The sequence below is a fragment of the Capronia epimyces genome (assembly GCF_000585565.1).
Source record: "Capronia epimyces CBS 606.96 chromosome Unknown aczIQ-supercont1.1, whole genome shotgun sequence".
Lineage (NCBI taxonomy): Eukaryota > Fungi > Ascomycota > Eurotiomycetes > Chaetothyriales > Herpotrichiellaceae > Capronia > Capronia epimyces.
The window spans coordinates 1,233,492-1,253,851 of record NW_006912904.1 but is presented as its reverse complement, the minus strand read 5'-3'; the positions used below and the strand labels follow the sequence as shown (position 1 = coordinate 1,253,851).

The 20,360-nt window shown below is 55.0% G+C and overlaps 8 protein-coding genes across 8 annotated transcripts; 5 read left to right on the top strand and 3 right to left on the bottom strand.

Moving 5' to 3' along the window:
- Positions 1–140: 140 nt before the first annotated feature.
- On the top strand, positions 141–1,091 carry A1O3_00477 (uncharacterized protein; the record flags this gene model as incomplete). Its single annotated transcript, XM_007730627.1, has 1 exon — positions 141–1,091. The coding sequence occupies one exon, from the start codon at positions 141–143 to the stop codon at positions 1,089–1,091; it is 951 nt and encodes a 316-aa protein (XP_007728817.1).
- A 902-nt stretch (positions 1,092–1,993) lies between these two features.
- Positions 1,994–2,320, top strand: A1O3_00476 (uncharacterized protein; the record flags this gene model as incomplete). The annotated part of the gene is made up of 1 exon (XM_007730626.1): positions 1,994–2,320. One exon carries the CDS (start codon positions 1,994–1,996, stop codon positions 2,318–2,320), a length of 327 nt encoding a protein of 108 aa, XP_007728816.1.
- Positions 2,321–2,768: 448 nt separating this feature from the next.
- On the top strand, positions 2,769–3,509 carry A1O3_00475 (uncharacterized protein; the record flags this gene model as incomplete). The annotated part of the gene is made up of 1 exon (XM_007730625.1): positions 2,769–3,509. The coding sequence occupies one exon, from the start codon at positions 2,769–2,771 to the stop codon at positions 3,507–3,509; it is 741 nt and encodes a 246-aa protein (XP_007728815.1).
- A 316-nt stretch (positions 3,510–3,825) lies between these two features.
- A1O3_00474 (uncharacterized protein) lies at positions 3,826–5,817 on the bottom strand (the record flags this gene model as incomplete). Its single annotated transcript, XM_007730624.1, has 1 exon — positions 3,826–5,817. One exon carries the CDS (start codon positions 5,815–5,817, stop codon positions 3,826–3,828), a length of 1,992 nt encoding a protein of 663 aa, XP_007728814.1.
- Positions 5,818–6,636: 819 nt separating this feature from the next.
- Positions 6,637–8,046, top strand: A1O3_00473 (2,2-dialkylglycine decarboxylase (pyruvate); the record flags this gene model as incomplete). Its single annotated transcript, XM_007730623.1, has 1 exon — positions 6,637–8,046. The coding sequence occupies one exon, from the start codon at positions 6,637–6,639 to the stop codon at positions 8,044–8,046; it is 1,410 nt and encodes a 469-aa protein (XP_007728813.1).
- A 465-nt stretch (positions 8,047–8,511) lies between these two features.
- A1O3_00472 (uncharacterized protein) lies at positions 8,512–9,504 on the top strand (the record flags this gene model as incomplete). The annotated part of the gene is made up of 2 exons (XM_007730622.1): positions 8,512–8,600; positions 8,709–9,504. 2 exons carry the CDS (start codon positions 8,512–8,514, stop codon positions 9,502–9,504), a joined length of 885 nt encoding a protein of 294 aa, XP_007728812.1.
- Positions 9,505–10,232: 728 nt separating this feature from the next.
- Positions 10,233–13,991, bottom strand: A1O3_00471 (uncharacterized protein; the record flags this gene model as incomplete). The annotated part of the gene is made up of 1 exon (XM_007730621.1): positions 10,233–13,991. One exon carries the CDS (start codon positions 13,989–13,991, stop codon positions 10,233–10,235), a length of 3,759 nt encoding a protein of 1,252 aa, XP_007728811.1.
- A 743-nt stretch (positions 13,992–14,734) lies between these two features.
- On the bottom strand, positions 14,735–19,762 carry A1O3_00470 (VPS15 protein kinase; the record flags this gene model as incomplete). Its single annotated transcript, XM_007730620.1, has 1 exon — positions 14,735–19,762. The coding sequence occupies one exon, from the start codon at positions 19,760–19,762 to the stop codon at positions 14,735–14,737; it is 5,028 nt and encodes a 1,675-aa protein (XP_007728810.1).
- Between the last annotated feature and the right edge of the window lie 598 nt (positions 19,763–20,360).

The following is a 20,360-nucleotide window of genomic DNA, read 5'->3' as shown; positions in this document are numbered from 1 at the left end:
GTCTATGCATTCTTCGTCCATGTGAGTTTGTTAACATTATACAACAGGCAAGACACTCGTCCACGATCCGCCGTCACACATTGTCGAACGTATTGTCCCCGTCGTACTCGAATTTCCTTGTACTGATACCCCTTTCCGTCATGGACCTCCTCGCCGAACTAGAGGCCATGGCCCTTAACATTGCAGATTTTGACGAGGAGAACTCTGTTTCCGGTGTCGATGCTGAGCGATGGCAGCATCTGTTCGGTTACACACATACGGAGGCAGTTCGACACCTCGAAGAGTATCGGAATGACTACTCACGCACAAGAGTCCCAGATGACTTTTGGGCCACGGTCCGCACCCAGAAAGAGGCCGAAGGATATGATCGCGAGGCGTACGAATACTCTCTCACGTACCGCGTCCAGCCCCAGCCTCTCGCAACCCCAGGTCCTGCAAAGAATGAATCAGCATCTGGCATGTTCATCGTACAGCTGACAGACCCTCTCGACACCCCCGAAAGTATCCAGACCGCTGCTGGTCTGGCCAAAACCCCTACACTTCTCCCTGGCACGGGCGATTCTGGCCAAGCGGGATTTTGTCAGATTGATGGCGGGGCAAAGGCCTCTCTCATCGCCTGGATCGCTAAGCATCATCCCGGGTTTCAACCCATGATTGTCAAAGTGGCCACCAAGGCAAAGAAGAATCTCTGCTCCACCACCATGACACCGTACCTCGGCGTGGAGACGCCAAATGTGCCTCCGTCACCTGCGCATGACCAGTACCCTGTGTGGTATTTCTTCTATGGGACGCTTGCAGACCCCAGCATCCTAGCCCGGCAGCTTGAACTGGCCGTGGAGCCTGTTCTCACTCCAGCGCATGTCGAAGGCGGTCACATTCGAACTTGGGGTGGCAAGTACAGAGCCTTGGTCGATGGAGCCGGGAAGGTTTTCGGCAGCGCGTTTCTCGTCGAGTCTCGTGAGCACGAGGACGCTCTGTGCTTTTATGAAACGGACAAGTATGAGGTTGTCAGATGTAGCATTGTCACTGCTGATGGGAGACTCGACGGTCTGACTTTTCGGTTCGCTGGAACAGAGGAGGAACTGGACTGACTGTGCTCGTCAAGTGTCAGTCGCTTGATATGGCAAGATGATGAAAATGAAATTGTGGTAAAGTAAGACCTCAGCTTGGTTGATGAGTACTCCTATTGTTCAAGCGCGTATCTTTTTACTTGCTGGAAGCACTGAGTCTCCTGCAGGTATGACGTCCAACGATGTACATACCTTTAGGCAAAAGAAAGCACTCAATCTTGTCTCTTCTCCGCCCCTTCCCTCTTATCCATGGTCATCGCCGTCACTACCTAGGTTTTCACTGTCCACCTCGAGTTGCCTGAGCCCTCCCAAGTCTTATTTCCAACTTGAGCCACCTCTAAGTTTACACGATCTCTACAATGCCCTCTCTACATGATTGTTCGCGTTCTCAATCACCTAGAGCATCTCGTCGCCCTGGCGTCCGCTCCGACTCTCCTATTCGTACCTCATCTAGGTGGCCCGTAGGCCCTCGTCGCGAGAATGCCATCACAGATCCCTCCGGCTCCAACACGAGCCAACCTACCTTGACAACAGCGGCCAATCAGCGAGATCACCTCCCCTTCTAGTTCGGCGCCGAGTTTGAATTATTCCTACATCCAAGATCATTTACATATCCTGACTTTGACGCACCTGCACGAGTCACACGTGATTTCAACTTGAGTCTTCTGGCAATCATTGCCGATTTGCTCTCTGCTGCTGGGCTGGGACTACCTTGGGCCAGTATTTTGAGTTTCGACAAGAGGCGTCATGTGGCTTCCATGTCCATATCTCTCTGGCGACTGTCAGCTTAGGTCGATGGCCAAGGTGGTGACCTTCTGGGAGCCTGCCACCGCACGCTGTACGCCGCCCTCCCGGCAGGATGCCGTTCAGCGGTTCTGTAAACAAACATCGGCAAAGACGCCAGGGTCTCGGCTCCCCTAGCGATGTATGGGCCGCTCCGAGGCATAGGCTATGCCTTCGATTATATCGACGATGCCTCTCGGGAGGCCGTCATAGAGTACGTGTGCCCCGACAAGTATCGAGCATGGAACTTCCGTCCTTGTGGACCTGGCGGACATGGGTCCATGGAGTTTCGTCGCGCTCCGGGGGTTGTCCGGCCTCAAACGGCCATCCACTGGATTGCCTTTACGATGGCCTCCATTGACATGGCCATTCAGTATAGCCCCGATTCCCTGGCTGGGCAAGTGCGCCAATCGACATACCTGCCCGAAGTGTACCATCCGGACTTCAGGGTCACTCCGATAGATTAGGTACACCTTTTATTATATCGGCAATACCTCGCGGGAGGCCGTCATAGAGTACGTGTGCCCTGACAAGTGTCGAGCATGGAACTTTAGTCCTTATAGAGCTGGCGGACATGGCACCATCGAGTTTCGTCGCCCTCCGGCCCAGCTCATCGACTACGCCACTCAGCTAGGCCCTGGGACCTTCAGGGATCTGGATGCTGGACAGCAGGATGAGCCCGCCCGATCAACTGCATTTCACGATATGTAGCCATGGTGTGTTGCGCCAGATTGACCCGCGTTACCATGTCAGTCACAACGCCTAGCGCGTCCCGGCCTTGGCACTGAACGTCTGACCTCACCTACCTCAATTACTACTACTTCAGTACATGTACCGATGTTTGGACATCTCAATTACGCCACCAGTTTTCTCCTGTCCTCATCATCGAGTGAGACCGTCTAGTCAACCTACACGATGGCTATGTTCTTGTACGCCTTAGTCGCGGTTGCTTGCCAGCTGGTTCCCTCCGTGTTGGCCGCAACGCTGCGAGTCCAAATTCCCAGCTCCAGTCTCCTACCCAACCCCAATACTCTTCCGGCTTCGACCCATGCCACGTTAACCTCTGGCTATGGTCCCCCGATCAAGGCGGTTCTCCGGCGAGGAAACTACTTCGAATTCCCCGACGTCACCACTGTCGGATCGCACCTCCTGGACATCTACACTCGCGACTATGTGTTCGCGCCCTACCGCATTGACGTTTCGCCATCTCCCGACTCGGCCGGGACGGTGATTACAGGAGCTTGGGAGATATACCGAGGAACTCGATGGACTGATCGAGGGGTGGCATTCGTCACGGCGCCGACGGACAAGCTGGATCTGTCGGCAAAGGTTCTCGCCAAAAAGGACTTCTATGAGCAGCGCCAGGGATTCAACCCGTTGACCTTGCTCAAGAGTCCGATGATCTTGCTTGGAATAGTTGCTCTGGTCTTTACAGTCGGCATGCCCAAGTTAATGGAGAACTTGGATCCGGAAACACGAGCCGAGTATGAAGAGATGCAGAAGAATAGCCCCATGGGTGGCCTCACACGCGCAATGCAGGGTGGTGGTACAGGAGGCCCGGCTGAAAATTTCGATCTTGCTGGATTCTTGGCCGGCAGCAGCAAAAGCTCGGGGACCGACAAGCCTTCTGAGGGTATTCGGGAAAGAAAGCGATGACTGGGAACTTGATTGCTCATACTGAAACGACTTTGCTGTGGATGCCGCCACGTTGATTCTAGCATGTTTAGCCGTGCAAGGGCAAGACACCCTAGGAAACGAACTTTTTGAGTCGTCTCGCAGGCATAAATACTAGTAATCGCTGGTCGAGTTCGGCTTATGCATTCTCCACGTTTAAATCTTGCCTCCAGATTCTTCTTCTTCGTACGAGGAGTGCAAGTCTAAGTTCAGCAAACAAGGAGGTATACTGATCGAGGAGTTTAAATGAGGACTACTGCGACATGCTACCAAGCTTCCCGGCCGAACATATCTGTAACTATTCATTAACGTCAAGACGACCTTCTCCAGTCAATAAAGCGGTGTCTGTAAAGTCGGAGAAGATGTCGGGGAACAGCTCTTCGAGGGAGCCGTGCCATTGCGAGGCGGCAAAGCCATCGTCCGGAAGTGGATTGCCCAGCAGATTCTCGTGGCCATCATGATGTAGATACCCAGGGGTCGGACTCGGATTCGTATTCGGATTCGGATGTGGATGTGGATTCAACAGATCAGCGCCACTCGAGGCGGAGGGGAAATTCGGCGACCTCGGCAGAGCATCCTCAATGCGCTTCAAGAAAGTCTCGCACTGCGGCAAAGCCGTCTCGGCCAGGTCCCACTGATACTCATCGTGGTATCTCCTCAGACAATCGACCAGGGTGCGGGCGAGGTGCATGCAGTGCGACCGGACATGCGGGAAGCTGGTCTCCAAGGCACAGCGCAGCAGCAGGGTGACGGCGGAGGTGAAGTGATGGGCGCTGTAGGGCAGCCAGAAGGCATTCAGGTCGTGCTGGTGCAGCGAGGCGACGAAGCGCACAATGTCCTCAGCGGCCTGCTGGCAGCCGAGCAGCCACGACGAGGCCGGGTCGGATTCGCGCTGAGCGATTTCGTGCCAGGCGATGCGGCGCAGCAACATGCGGACGGACAGATAGCACAGCTGTAGATTCAGCAGTCCCGGCACGGCGGGCCGGTTGTGGAATTCGTGCAGGTTCAGCCAGCCGGGGCGGCTCTCCAGCCAGCGGTTCAGCTCGATCTCCGACCGCGACGTCTGCTCGGCCGCGAGGCTGTCGTTGCCGGAGCGGATGTGGTAGATCAGCGGCAGCACGTCGCCGACGATCTCGGTCAAGCGGCAGAAATGGATGTAGACTTCGGCGGCGCGTCGGTGGCGCGGCGATTTTGAAACCGATTTGGTCGGCCCGCGAGTGAGCAGGTCGACGGTCGGCAGCGGGACATCGTAGTGGCCCTTGGAAATATACGGCGGCGTGCCCTGGGCAAAGTTGAACCAGCGGTCCTGGATCACGACCGCCCACCAGGCCTTCCAGCGCATCCGCTTCTTCGTCTCCCCGATCTTCCATTCGCTGCAATCGTGGTTCAGGCCGATGGCGTGCGACAATGCCACGGCGCGCGCCACGCTGGTCACGTTGCTGAGGAGACAGCGCGACGGCCGCCCGCTCACGTTGGTGCAGATGGACACGATGGTCTCCAGGTCGCCCTTCTGCATGTCGCCCAGGTTGGCCTCGACGGCCGCCTGCCAGGCAAAGTCCTGGTCGGGTTTGGGGAAGGTGGCCAACGCCGCCGACGGGTCCCAGTAGAAGAGGGCGTACGCCACCAGATTGACCACGAACGTGCGAGACAGAGACATGGACGTGGACTTGTGGTCCTTGATTTGCGACAGCACATACTCCTCGTCCGTGATCGGGTAGCACGGGTGGATGTTGTCGTAGTAGTTGTCCAGCAGGACCCCGAGGAACGGGTCGACTTGTTCGAGCAGCTCGGCAGGCAGATTCCGCGCGCAGTGGCAGTCGGCCGGGCTGGGCCGCCGCGGCGGGATCGGCACATGGTAGATCGGCTTGGGCGCTTCTCGACGGCCGCCGCCGCCGCCGTTGTTCGTGTGGATGTAGGTGTTGACGTGACCTGCCGTGACGTTGGTGTTGGTGTCGGTGTCGTTGGTGTTGGCCGCAAGCGGGAGATACTGGTCGAGAATCTGAGTGTCGCGCGCGATGACGGGGCCGACAATGTGCGAGGAAACCCCTTCGAGAGACTTCTCGTCGGCGACCAACGAGCGATGGATGAAGCCCACTTTGGGACTGACCCGGTCGTCCTTTTTGCCGCTCGCAGATGAGCATGCCACCCCATGCATCCGGCACAGTAGGCATGCCTGCCCGGGGATCTCGATCGTGCATCGGGACCGCCGTTTGTGACATCGAGTACAGGCGGGGTATTTATGTGACCGATATGGTCGAGCCGTCTTCATGCCATGAGGCTGAGCTTGCATGTCGAAGACAAGGACAACGACCGGGACAAGGACCGGCACCGGCACCGGAGCCGGGATGAATGGCTATGGCTATGGCTCGGCCTTGGCTGTCGTATCCGAGTTCATGTACGGAGTATACACTAAATTGAGTACACTCCGTACTGGTGGCGGTGTTTAGCGGAGATGTTGACGTTTGACCGGCTTTGTAAGGAGAGTCAAAGTTGGCGGCGGAACTGCGATTGCTATTGGCGCGGAATGGCTCCACGTGACTCGAAATTACCTAGCACCTACGGGGTATAGGGACCTACCTAAGGTACTCCGTAAGGCGTAAAGGTACTAATGTACTGCGTACTGTACGGATATTACTCCCTACATTCTATGTACACATCAAGGGAGACTGACAGGGGCATCAGGCCTTAGGCTTGATTTGGGGGCGCCCCTAAGCCTCTGGCTCCTAAGCCAAGTCCACGCTGCTACTTGGCGTCGAGCACCTTGATACTATGGCATGATTGCTCTCTCATGACAACCTCCATCGCCTCCATTTCCAATCCAAGCTGGCCACTGGCAGAGGGTTGAGTATTGAAGCAGGCTCGAATGAGAGCACAAGTTTCGCGGCCGCCACTTTGGTTAGCCCAATGGAAGCCCTTGTTCCCCGACGAGTCTTCCCTATCTGGTATCTAGGTCGCAGGGTCGAGCTCCTGAGGAACCCACCAACTGGACGACTTTCCCGACGGTTGCTTCATGTATATCTTCTATCTTGATCGGAGGGAGAGGACGAAGGGGTTGGGTTTCAGTGTTTCTGTTATCCCATCGTCCGTCCCTTGACCGAGTCAACTAGCCATGGCACCAATGCTGGAGGAGAACAGTCCGTCCACCGTCAATATCAATATCACATCCAAGTCAATTGACACACCCACTCTGTACAGCAATGTGGATGAAGAACAACTAAAAGTGGCCGCCGAGGCATGCCTGGCCAACTATGGCACCGAATTCGAAAAGGACATCATGACTGGGAGCAAAGGCCTCTATGTGTTCACCGCCAACGGCCACAAAGTGCTCGACTGGACTTCCGGCCAAATGTCCTGTCTGATAGGACACGGCCACCCGGAGATCGTTTCTACCATCCAGGACCATGCCGCGCAGCTGGACCATCTCTTCTCAGGCATGCTGTCCCCGCCGGTCATCCGCCTTGCCCAGCGCCTGACGTCTGTCCTACCCCCGGGACTTGACAAGGCTTTCTTCCTATCAACAGGCGGCGAGTCGAACGAGGCTGCCATCAAACTGGCCAAAGTCTACACTGGCAAGTTCGAGATCGTGGGCCTAGGCGCAAGCTGGCACGGTGTGACGGCACAGGCTCTCGGGACGCAATACCACTTTGGCCGTAAAGGCCAAGGACCATTGATGCCAGGAATGCACATGCTTCCACCGCCGAATTCCTATCGCTCCATCTTCCGCAAGCCAGACGGTTCTTACGATTGGGAGACCGAGCTGGACTACGGCTGGGACATGATTGATAGAGCCTCGTGCGGGTCTCTGGCCGCATGCATTGTGGAATGTATTCAATCGTCAGCAGGCATGCACGTCCTTCCGCCAGGGTACCTTCGGGCATTGAAGAAGCATTGTGAAAAGCGCGGCATGCTGCTGATCGTGGACGAAGCCCAAACTGGTGTGGGCCGATGCGGCGACTTGTTCGCCATTAATCACGAGGGCGACAGCGTGGTGCCAGACATCCTGACTTTGAGCAAGACACTAGGCAACGGACTGCCTCTGAGCGCTGTGGTGATGAGTTCTGAGATCGAGCGTATCTGCGCCGAACGCGACTATTGCTTTTACACCACCCACGTCAACGATCCTCTGCCGGCTTCTGTGGGCGACAAAGTCCTCGAGATTGTGTTGAGGGACAACCTGGTGGAGAACTCTCGTACGATGGGTTTGTATCTACAAGCTGGGCTTCAAAGGCTGAAGAGCAGGTACGGGTGCATCGGCGACGTTCGAGGTCGCGGCTTGATGGCAGGGGTTGAAATCGTGCGTGATCGAGAAACCAAGGCTGCGGATATCGACCTGGCCCGGAGAATGGCGGCGAAGATGTATGAGCTGGGCTTATGGGCGAACCTGAGCAGTCACTCCAGTTTTTCCGGGGTCTTCAGAATTGCTCCGCCTATTGTGATCACCAGAGAGCAGCTCGACCAGGGCCTGGACATCATGGAGCGCGCCTTCAGTGAGACGGCGGGGACGATGCCGCTGTATTGATTATGATTGCTAACTGCGACTCGGCGGCCTTGAGGATGAGGGAAGCGCACATTCAATCCATCCGAATAGTGATCCATACCACGTAGGTACTCAACAAGAGCGGGATGATGATAATGGATATTAGTTACATACATACAGATACAGATGGAAACCCGTTGAACTCGTGATGTGCTGCTGCGCCACAATAGGCATCACGGCATGATAACAGCCGATGACGCTGCCTGGGCATCGCACTCGCACTTGCACTTGCACTGGCACCACCATCCAGATTCCACTGACCCTGCCACTTTTCCCCTCCAACAGCCAGTGTTGCATCTGCCTCTCCGTGTAGCTTTGCCGCACCATCAGACAAATCTAGTGACAGGCTGCCTGCGCTCTTGTTGCTGTCATCGCAATACCTCCTTACCTCCTCCTTTGTCATCCTTGATCGCATCCTTATCTGACGAAGCAACTGCATCTGAACTGATGGCCGACTACGTGCCGCCTCCAGGCCCGCCGCCGCCTAGAGTGCCAGAAGGCTGGAAGGCTGTCTTCAACACCCAGTACAAAGAATGGTAAGTGTAGCTATATTCATCATTAATCATTTCGGCATCTAGGCTTGCTTCATCCATCACCACTCCCTTCCCCCGTTGTCCATGGGTACTGACGCTCCCGTTTGCCAGGTTCTACGTCAACCTCTACACCAAGGAGTCGACATGGGAGAAACCCACTGAGCCCGCCCGACGACCCAACTCTAATCTCGAAGACGCACCCCCCAGTGGCGCGCCGCCGTCGTATTCGGCCGGTTCCAACGCTCCCAATGTCTCGGACACCAAACATGGCTTCGAGTCAAATAACCCTTACAACAGCCAACGTCAGGGCGATGAGACGGACGAGCAACTGGCCCAGCGCCTGCAAGACGAGGAGAACAAGCGGACCCGTGGTGCGGCTGATGATTTCTACACATCTGGTGGCGCAAGTGGCACGCCCAACGCATCGGGCATCCAGGGCGGATACCCAGGCGCACCCAGTCCTCTGCCTCAACGTCCAGAGAGCGGCGGCAGCGGCGGCAGATCTAAGGGCTTCTTCGGCAAGCTGCTCGGCAAGAGCTCTTCTTCACATTCGCCATACCCGGCACAGCAGGGTAACTACGCACCTCAACCCGCTGGCTACGGGCAGGGCTATCCGCAAGGCTATGGGCCCGGCCCAGGATATGGCGGCTATCCCCAGCAAGGTTATGGCGGATACCCACAGCAAGGATACCCTCCAGCTGCTGGCTATGGCGGATACGGCGGCGGTGGCGGCTACCCCCCCAAACGAACTGGCGGCGGTATAGGTGCCGGTGGTGCAGCGGCTTTGGGGCTGGGAGGTGGATTGCTCGGTGGCATGATGCTCGGTGAAGCAATGGACGGAGGCGACGGAGGTGACGGGGGCGGTGACTATGGTGGTGGTGATGATGGTGGCGGTGGGGACTTCTAAAGCCGCTCTGAGGTGGGTGATATTGGGCAGCTGCGGCGACTTCGGCCAGGAGCGTGCCGGGGGAATGTATGATGACACGAGACGAGACGACAACGACGACACTGAATGGAAAAGCCTGAGATGCAACAAGACGATCGAATTCAGGCCGGACCCTGCTGAGCGACGAGGGCATCACAATCTTGTAGACCCCATTCGCACGCGGCTTCTGCTTCTGCTTCTCTTGATCGGGATAGACCAGGAGCAGGCAACAGAAGGCAAGCAGCAGGCAAGCACACTATTGTTAGAGTGACGGAAATTCATACTCTGTTCTATCCAATATCCAATATCAAATCCAAATCCAAATCTGTGCCCAGAATGCCAAATGTGGACTTGGACTTGGACTTGGACTCGGTGCGAGTCTGGGGAATCCAAAGCAACAGAGAAAGAGCTCTTTATCGCCCTGATAGTTTTTGTACAACCAACCGTACTCCGTACTGTGTACAAACCCAGCCTTAGCCCCAGCCCGCCTGTTCCGAACAGAATGCTACAAATCACAGCTCATGGGGTGCTAGGTCATTAGGATGGGATGGGATAGTGGGAATACAAATTCATCGTCTACAAGAGAGCAGAGCAGAGCAGAGCAGGTCGATTGACTTGTATCCACTTGTATCCACGTATTACATTCAGGGCAGCGTTCACATTATCCGAACATCCCAACATCCCAACATCCCAGGTGAGACGAGACGGTCCTAGTTCGCCGCCAGTAACCTTTTCGCCTCCTTCTCCTCCACGCCCAACACCAAGACGAGATACTCGACACTGGCCTTCTCGGCCATGCGGCGCCGGACGTCGGCGAAGCTCGCAAAACAATCTTCCTTGACCTTCTGCCTCTTGACCGGATCGATGGTTTTGATTCTCAACTTGAACACCCCGCTGACAGGCCGGTGGTCGCTCGTGCGCACGCCCTCGTGCCGGCGGTATTCCGTCTGTCGAACGCGCCCGGGCCCCCGATACAGCAGCCGGTCACACCACGCCGGGGCGCGTTTCTTCTCGGAGGAATCGTACTCGTCGCTGCCCACGTCGTACTTGTACGTCGGCGCGAACGTGATGGGCAGCTCGGTAAAGGCCGCCAAGCGAAAGCCCGAGACTCGCCGGCGCGAGACCATCATCTGGTCCCGCTCGAGCAGTTTGGCCAGTTCGTTGCGCTTGATCATGTTGATCACGGTGTCGCGCGGGATGGTGTCGATTCGGTAGTTCAAATCACCGTTGAGGATGCAGATTTCGTGGTCGAGGATTTGCGTCCCGTCGCCGCCACCGGTGTACAACGAACTGCGCACATCAGGGTCCGGCTCGGCATCCAAAGCCTCGGCTTCGAGAATGCTTGCCACGTCGTTGTTGCGGTGCGAAGTCTGCGTCTGCCCCGCTGCTAGATGGCAGTTGATGAAGCAGAGCGAGCTGTCGTCCAGGAAGAACCGTGTCACAAGCGCTCCTTTATTGCCATAGCGACCTTTCAACCCCAACTTGATACTTGCGGCTTGAAGGTTGCGCACTCGAGGTCGCTCCTCGTGCCGGATGAAGACACATTGGAAAAGTCCAATCAAGCTCGATGTCTGCAGTTCCGAGTAGGCGTACCGGTCACTGGCATATCGGCTGATGACCTTGCTGAGGTAGTCTCGCCATTCGCGGTAGACTCGACTTTGATGTTGTTCCGTTTTGACCGTGTCCTTCTTCTTACCAAAGCCGAGGATGCTTTTGGCTGTCACAGCCCGATCTTCCAGGTCAACCACTTCCTGAAACCCAAAGATGAGGATTTCGGGCGGATCGTTCGCGTTGATTGCGTCGGCGATGAAATTGCTCCGCAGGTCGTAGGGCGTCGATGCCCCGACGTTCCAAGTGACAACCGCCGCTCGAACTTCCCTGAATGTACAATATTCTACGTCTCGTTCTTGCATCTCTGTCTCAATCCAGTCGTTTTCAAGAGAGGCATCCCAGAGTCTCACGTAGTTGTCATGGCCAATCGAGACCACCTGCAACCGTTGCAATGTCCAGACACTGCTTGGATCCAATATGATCTCGGTGGCTGGGCCGTTATGAGCTCTCCAATCTTTCTTGACCTTCCACGGCGACGTTGACGTGTCGTAGACATAAACCTTGCCCGTTTTGAATGCCGCCCACAACTTGTCTCCTACGAAAGACAAGGAGTTGATTTTGTAGTCGCTGGCTTTGACGTTGGCAATGGCAGAGTAGTCCTTGGTGGAGTAGATACTGACTCTCCCATCAATATGGCCAAAGTACGCCCTTCCTCCCTTCTCGGTAGAGTAGGTCCCGCAGGTAATATCGAGGCTCCCCTGTTGCGATAGCGGCTTGGGAAGGGCGGCAAAAGACTCGTCACTTCCTGGATTGTAGATCCGGATCTCCTTCCCTGAGGCGAGCCAGAGCTGCCCATTTATAGCCATAGAACATGAATGGCCTTTCTGGACTTTGTGAGAGCCATGGCTGTACTTCAAGTTCGGTAGGCCTGACTCGTCGGCCTCCCACACGAAGAGCTTGCCGTCGTCATCGAGGGTCCATAAATCCCTTTGATTGCGGAGTATCCGGACGATTTCTCGGCGATTATGGGAAGAATTTGTGGTCACGATAGTATGCGTGGTCACATCTACTTCCATCAAATCGCCAGTATTGGTACCGAGCCATAGCCTGGAGCCCTCGTTGGCCAGCTCTACGGCAGGCTTGAATACCACGGCTGTGACCTTGACCGTTTCGCCATGACTAATGCTCATGACTTGTTCACCTGAGGACATGTCGAAGACTCGGGTAGTATATCCCGCTGTACACAGGTGCCGGCCACAGACTTCCATGGTGCGGGAGTCGGATTTGGTGCTGATCTCCCATACGCCACCTTTGGAGTAGGGAGGCCGCCGGTTGGTATGCGTAGAGTCTGGGTATTCGGATCTCGCGGTCTGAGGTTCTTCTGCCACTTCTTCTGCGTCATCGGAATCGGTCCCAAATGACTTTGTAGACGGGCGCTTTGAGAAATCGGTGCCAAATGTCTGTGCCCTAGTCGCAGGCGGAATTTCATCCTCATCAACACTGCCTCGTTTTGGAGGTGGCGGAAATCGAGGGTCTATGGGTATTGTAGGAGCGCGAGACAACTGCTGAATAGGGGTCGGCCTCTTAGATCGATCAGGGGCCGCAGCATAACTGGTTGGCGGGACCGGCCTTATTGTGCTATTCTTGGATTCGTTAGACGGACGTGGTGGAGGTTGAATACGTCTAGGAGGTAGGCCAGGTCGTGGCTCTTCGCCTGTCGAGTCAATGTCGAGAGTCTGGTGGCTTGAGAATCCAAACTGCCGAGGGTCGCGGACGGGCTGAGGGCGAAGAGGCTGTGAAGGTGCGAGTAGAGGTGAGGGATTGGATCGAATCGTCTCTGAAACATGACGGGGTGCTGGCTTCCCGCTCGATAGACCCAATTCACGAGGATCTCTCACAGGCTTCTCTGAGACTGTACTTGCCCTCGATGGTAAAGTCGATCCTCGATTTAGCGGTGCGGGATCATGTGTTGGAAATCCCGATAATCTTGAATCTCTCTTCTCCGCGACAGTTGGTCTGCTCGAAAACCCCAGCGATCGAGCATCCTTCGACCTAGGAGTGCCCTGATCCCATGGCGCAAAAGGTGTGGGTTGTGCTATCACTTTATTCGGTGTCAACAATTCCTCAACAGGCTGGATAGGAAGTGTCGACTCGGGGCTTTGAGAGGGGGAACTCTCCTCGCTACTAGGAGGCGTGCTGAACGGTGAGACTCGAGCCTCGAATGAAGGCCTGCGGGCTTCCGGGTTCAGGCCATAGCCACTGGGCGCTGAAATGGCGCTGGGTTTTGTAGGGATCTTAGGTTTGTCTGCCCGATTGACGGGGGGCGGCCTGGCCGGAGATTTTGGTTCCACGGCCCGTACAGTCGTGTCTGCATTTCCCATAGCGCCTACCGTACTGGAGCGATCGCCACTGACGGCCCGCGGAGTATTAGGGCGAGTCGAAGAAGCGCTCGAGCGTTGTGAGATGAGTTCACGAACTTTGGCAAATGGAGTGTTGTCGACCCGTTCCGGTGATCTTGAAGAACTTCGCTCGAAATATGTGCGTGGTGGTGATCTGGGAGAGTCGACTCGGACCGAAGGAGTCAGCTGGGGAGAGGACTGGATCATCATCGACATGGGTCGTTTATGGCCTGGCCTGGGAGGCGACTCTGACCCCTTCATGGGGGTATGTACCCCCCCATAGCTTGTACTTCCTCCTCCTATCCATGGCGATGTCGGCCTGGGCAAATCCAGCGACGCTCGCAGTGCTGGGGTCGGAACCTGCGCATCGACGGGTTTCAGGGTTTGCGGAGAGGCGGACAGGCTTCCTCGGTCATCGGAGGGCGTCTGGTTAAACTTGAGACCTTCAAAGTGTGACCGTAACGATGAGACGGGTTGTATAGAGCCTGCATCTGTTCCTTGCTCGAGATTGCCCGCCATGGTCACGACTCATGGCTAAAGAACGTGTGTTCCGGCTGCGCAATAAAAAGCCAGCTGGTCGGTCGTGTCACTGGCACCGAAACATCCCAGGTGACAGCAGATGTACCAGACCAGCCGGGAGAGTTTTCTTATTCACTAAAATGAAGGTGTTCGTGGAAAGGCTTCAAAGAGTAGAGTTTGGGGAAAGGCGGCGTGGAGGTGAGGGATGGCCGGGTGGGCTGAGCGATCGACAGGGTGAATGTAACGGCGAGAGATTAGGGGTAAATGCGAGCGGAATAGAAGTGTATAGATGGGTGACCGCTGTCAAAGTAATAAGGGAGCCTTTACATACACCAAGAGAAGAAGAGTTGTCAACAACAATGCTTCGGTCTGAGTGGTTTGGAGTTGATTGACTGACTGTTTGATCGCCGTCGATTCCGTGGTGACACACGTAACGCAGCCGCAGGCCACAAGTCGCAGCCACTCAGCCATTCAGCCACAGTCAGCCACAAGCCAGCCACAAGTCAACCACACGCACCCAAACCTCAACATAGCAATCTACAGAGGCACAGTACGGAGTACTCGGTACTCAGTATCGTATTAGACAAGACAGAAGCAACAACAAGATAGGGAAGAGGAAGTGCTCATAACCACCCTCTAATCTCCAGACTCCAGATCCGGGGTCTACATAGCTTGCTTAGGAAGCCTGCTGTCTCGATTCTACTCCTATTCCAATCCCAGATGCAGCCATGGCCGAACCTCTCTCACTGGAATACAAAGACATTCCCGCCTCGATCAACGCTTACCACACACCCATACGGCTTCCGCAGGCCAATCACGTCCGTTATACCATCGGCATGCGTCCGCAGGAGTTGCTGTTGAGCCGCACTGATGATAGTATTCCGAGGTGGCTTGGATGCTGCCGCCGCCGCCGCCGCCGAAGTGTTTCTCGAGGTCGACCCCGTTGATGGACTGAGAAAACCAGCTTGGGCGGGCGTCGAGCTGCCGGTGGCCATTGCGCCCGATGCGGGTGTCGGAGAGTTGGTCCTTGCAGGACTTGCCATTGGATCTCTCGATGAGCGAGTGTCCTTCTTGGATGTTTTCTTCTCACCCAGACCATCGTCGTTGAGTGTCTCTTGCACCAGCGCTATTTGAGCTCCGGCGCTCAAAGCAAGCGGGTGGCTTACCTCGTACTTTGGCTTTGCCGCTTGCCCCTCCTCGCCGTAAAGCTGTGGGCCAGAGACGATAAAGCTGTTTTCTGGTCGCTGGATGTCCCAGTACCGTAACACACGGTCGGCCCCCCCTGTCAACAGCAGAGGATGCTTGTAGGGGTTGTCTGGTTGCGAAGGGTTTAGTAGATAGTCGTTCATGATGTACATTGCGAGGATTGCGGGGGTGAATGTGGTAGAAACCGAGTCCAGGGCTGTCAAAGGTTTCTTGATAGGTGATCCATTCGAGAATCTGTCCGTGGTTGGACGAATTTGCGGTTCGACAGCATTCCCGTCGACTGAGAGCTCGCGTGCAAAGCGTGACAGTATGCTTTCACTGTTCTCCTCGTCAGGGTTCCACGCTTCATAAGGACCAGTTTTTTCGTTTCTGGCCGTGGATGCGCCCGGCCTCAAGACCTCTCTGCAGACCAGTTTTTCAACATCCCACACACTGATCTCCCCACCCGCGCTGACCATGACCCATCGGCCATGGCCTTTGCTAGGGTGGAGAAGGATTCGGTCAATGCGTGCGTCTGTCTGTATACCAAACCCTCGTAGTCGGAGTTTGAATCTCAGATCCCACAAATCCAGAATACCGTGACTCGTTCCAAGCAGAAGCCAGTGGCGCTTTTTGTCGACGCAGAAGGTCGTCGGAGTGCCGTGATGAACGGGATTATTCATGGTGTGAATGATCTCCATGTTTTTCAGGTCAATGGCGAGGATGCGGCACATGTTAGTTGCAACAAGAAGGATCGACTGCGAGGTCTGAGTTCGGTAATGGTAGAGCCATACAGCGTACTCAGGCGGAGATTCGACAGTACCATCTGCGCGACCCCCGGTGGTCTGTCCGTCCCGAGGAGAACTTGAAGGTATCTGATAATCTCGGACAAGACGTGGTTTCCCATATCTGGAGCTTTCACCACCATCAACACTTCGGTAGTCAATGTGTACAGCCTGGATACTTCCGTCGTCTGCACCGCTGAGGAATGTATGACTACTGTCGATGAAGCAGAGACTCTTGACCTTGGCTCCCTCTGCATGTCGATGTGTATACCTTGACCGCAGCGTGACATTCTTCTCCAACCGAATCGTATCCCATACCTTGCAAGTTCCATCATCCGACGCTGTTACAAAAAAAGCGTGATCCGGAGCCGCACAAACGCGGTTGATGACAGCAGTATGCTCGGACAGTTGGGCAAGAAGCTGACCTGACGGTCTCCACGGTTCGGTCCGGTATCCGTGTACCTGCTGCGGCGCTCGGCCACTGTGTTGTTGTGGAACATCTGTCGCTCTTTTGATGGGCGCGTTGGTATCTGCCGAGGGACGATTACCCCCAAAATCCATTTGATCGACAGGAAAATTTTCAACAAAGTGGGTTTCAAGGAGTCGAAGCACGTTGCTATCGGTTCCCGTGTAGGAGTGATTCGCCTCATATATTGGAGTTTCAGCTCCACCGATGCGAGGTGACACTGATCTCGAACGTCCTGTGAGGTTTGCGGCGATGTTCAGGCCAGATGTCCTTGCACCTATCCGGTTCTGTGGGCCGTCAACCTTTCCAAAAGCGTTTTCGGAAATTGTAGAGATTTCTGCATCTGCTTTGACAGAGTCGGCACGGTTCATTAAATTGAGTCCGCTGTTGCGGTGTCTCAATTGCAGAGGACTGCTACTCTGCCGTAGTGAGAGCCGGTCCACGCCGACAGGGGAACCACCTGCGCTCGGAACACTCAGTCGCGAGGAAGTGCTCGCCCGCTCCACGCTTATGGCAGGACCACGGTCAGTCGCTATGGCGGAGGTTCTGCGATTCCCAATGTCAATCGGCTTCAGTGATGGAGTAGCAGTACTTGGTCCACTGCCCGAGGGTGAATTCCGTCTGGTCGACGGCTCATCAATGCTGGTAGAAGCGTCGAGGAGTGCATCCGCTAGGCTGTGGCGCTCATTCTTGCGGGACTTCTTCTGCGGTGCACTATATGGACGACTTTTCATTTCTCGCAGTGCTTCTCGCTGGTCGAAGAAAACCGTCTGGGGTGTCACATCAATCGAATTCAACGAGATAATGTTGTTGAGCTGGCGGTGTTTTTCATCCAAATCTCCCGATGACTTGTGCTTCGAAACCTTGAGTATATATTCCCTCAAGGCGAGCAATTTGGTCTCATCTTCAGGCGTCATGCCCAAATTCCGTAAGGACTCGAGCGAGCTCTGGTCATCCTTGTCCTTCTGAGATGGCGGGATTCGGGTTAGCAACCTCCTCGCGAGTGCTGAGGGATTTTGTGGCGTTGAGGGATCGGACAAGGTCAATGCTTCGTCACGAGATGCAGCGGTCCAGAAGAGACTGTTTCCCTTTCGAGCCGCCCAGTTGAGTGCTGAATCAAACACTATCCTTGGAAGTGGTCGTTTCAAATTGTCCAGAATCCGTTCCTCTGTCAATACATGCACCGGGTTCTTCAAGAAGGGCTGTATGATTGGAAGGACAATGCAATACTGATCAGCTGGGGGTATGTACTTTGCAGATAAGACGATGAATTGCACGGCGCTTTCACGGACCCAAATACTCGGATGAGCCAGGAACCGCACGGCGATGCCGTCCAGCTCCCAAGTTGTGGACTTCTGTAAGAGGCCCAAAGCAGCCATTCGAGCCAATGAACGGAATACTTTCTCAACCACAAAGCTCTCCGTGTCTGTCAAAGAGCCAACCATGATTGGTAGAATGAATTTTTCAAGGCTCGCAGTCCCAACATAGGATGCGATACCCACAAGAGCTTCGAAGAAGGAGCACCTCAAAATCCAGTCCTTATCGTTGAGATAGGTGTTGAGGTGTGTTAAAATCACATCGCTCGCTTTCGAGCTGCCGAAGAAGACGCATAGCCGGGAGACTGACCCCAATAAAGCCCTCCTCACCGAAGGTTCGGGATCGGTGATAAGAGCGATAGTAGAATCTTCGAAATGTGGTGTTAGCTCGGCCCGTGCGACGTCATATAGACCATGGTAGGATGATTCGGGAGCCCAATCGTCTTCGCGTAGAGCCGGTAACCGTCCGTCGGCACGAATTGCGTGGACCATATCTAGGATTCGAGACGATGATAGAGCCAAAGATGCCAGACAGGAGGCATACGCAGAGCGAACCACAACGCTCGGTTGATTCGAAGGCCCGAGGACGAATTGCCTCAACCGAGGAAAGATGTATTCTGGAAAGATGTATGCGTTGATGGGCGAGACGACTTGGACCATTTCAAAGATGGATGTCATTGCATAGATGGCCGATGCCTTGACAACGTCTGAACTGTCTGCCAGCAGACCAACCACATATGGCAGAATTCGATCCAGTTTCGCCTCATCTGGAAGTCGTTCAGCAAAGGCTACGAGGAGATCACATGCCCTCAGTCTGGCAGCGGCTTTGGCAGAGTTTCTCATGCTGGAGACCACCAGCGTGAGAAAAAGTAGACTTCCATCATATAAAGAAGGGTCGGGGTCCTGCAGCTTCGCCCTGTTGTTCGACCGTAGGGCTAGGGGCGACCTTGACGACCGCTTAGCCGAACTGGGACCATAGCCGAGGAAGAAGGATATCTTGTCAAAGTCATAGTAGACACGATCAATCTTTTCATCGCATTCACTAAGGCTTGCCGCATCCAGATCAACTGGCTTTGCGGCCGTCGCGGACCGGGTCAGGTCCAGCATGTATTGATGCAAGAAGCTGTAAAAGTATTCCGGAAAGATTTTGGATCGGTAAAAGGAGAGGAGCTGCTCAGCATTGTAGCGCTTTTCTGGATCCAGCTCTATCATGTTGAGAATCATTGCGCGGACCTCAGGGTCTTCGATTTTGTTGAGATGCGTATGCTCAGGGCTGTACTCTCGGGCTCGGTACTTGAATATCTGGCTGAGGTTGAAGATGGGCCCCTCGAGGAAGATCTCGGCGATAGTGCAACCGACACTAAATATGTCCATTGCCCAGTTCATGCCGCCCTGCTGATCACCCGAGTTCGCGGTGGTAAACCTTTCCGGGGCAATGTAGCAAGTCCGCCGGCTCGAGGTATCAAAGTAGAAGGAGAAGTCAGCAGGGTTGTCTTCTGGAAGATAAGTTGGTTTGAACGAGGAGGAGAAGTCGGTGAGGTATAGCCAGTTCCAAGAGGTGACCAACAGGTTTTCAGTCTTGATGTCTCCATGGTACACATTTTGAGCATGGCAATCGCGGACTGCACATAGCAACTGGAAAGACAGCCACTTCTTTTCGATGTCCTCGAGGAAGGGCCTGGTGCTCATTCGGTCGTATACTGAGCTGAACACGTATTGACGGACAAGAAAGCCCCCACTGCCAACCTCGACAATCCTCTGGTAACCCAGGGCGTTTGGAACATTGGCGAGGATGTTCCTCTCCTCCGTGATCTGTTTCACATACTTGTGGACCGAAAACGACGAGTATGGTTTCATGACAGCCTTGACGAACACGAAACCATGTTGACTCCTGGCCCTGACGCTTTTCATGAATCGGGCGGAGGCCAAGGTCTTCTCATGGACAAGGTCAGCAAGCTCAGGGACATCGATGCTGGCCGATGCCGCAGAGAGAGTGGTCATAGAATAGCCTTGCCCCATCTTCGGCGATTCGTGGTGGCTGTCGACTGGGCAGCGGTAGATCAGGAGATTGGGATTGGGTGGCGGGACTGGGGTGCCAGGTCATGTTTGGAGATGAGGATATGAAAGCAATCTAGCGCCCATGGCTATCTGTCGCCATGACCCTGGGAAGCGTGAGGAGCGCGGGCGCGCCCTGAGCGTGCAAGCTGAAACAGACAGAATCTGTCAAGCGATTATCCCTGTCTGAAGGCTCAGAAGACAATATAAAGGTTATCAGATGACCAACCGTAGGTACCTAGGTAAGTAGGTATCTAAAAATGAAAGGACAAACAAAGAACAGGCTGCCAGGGAGGCCAACCATGTCCCATCGTGTCATTGGCCCTCGAGGGTAGGTCAGGTGACTGTCCTTTTTGCGTCCTGCTGCCACATATACTCCGCCCTTTCAGCCACTCCACCATTGCACAAGCAACGTATCCGGTCGGCCCAAGCAGCCTTAGCCTAAGCCCACCAACAACAAACTGCGCTGATACCAATGCCCCTGTCAATCCCCTTGCAGGTACGCCGGCCCGGAGGACTAGTACTAGGATGACTTGTCGTCATATCACACGAGCACTATCCT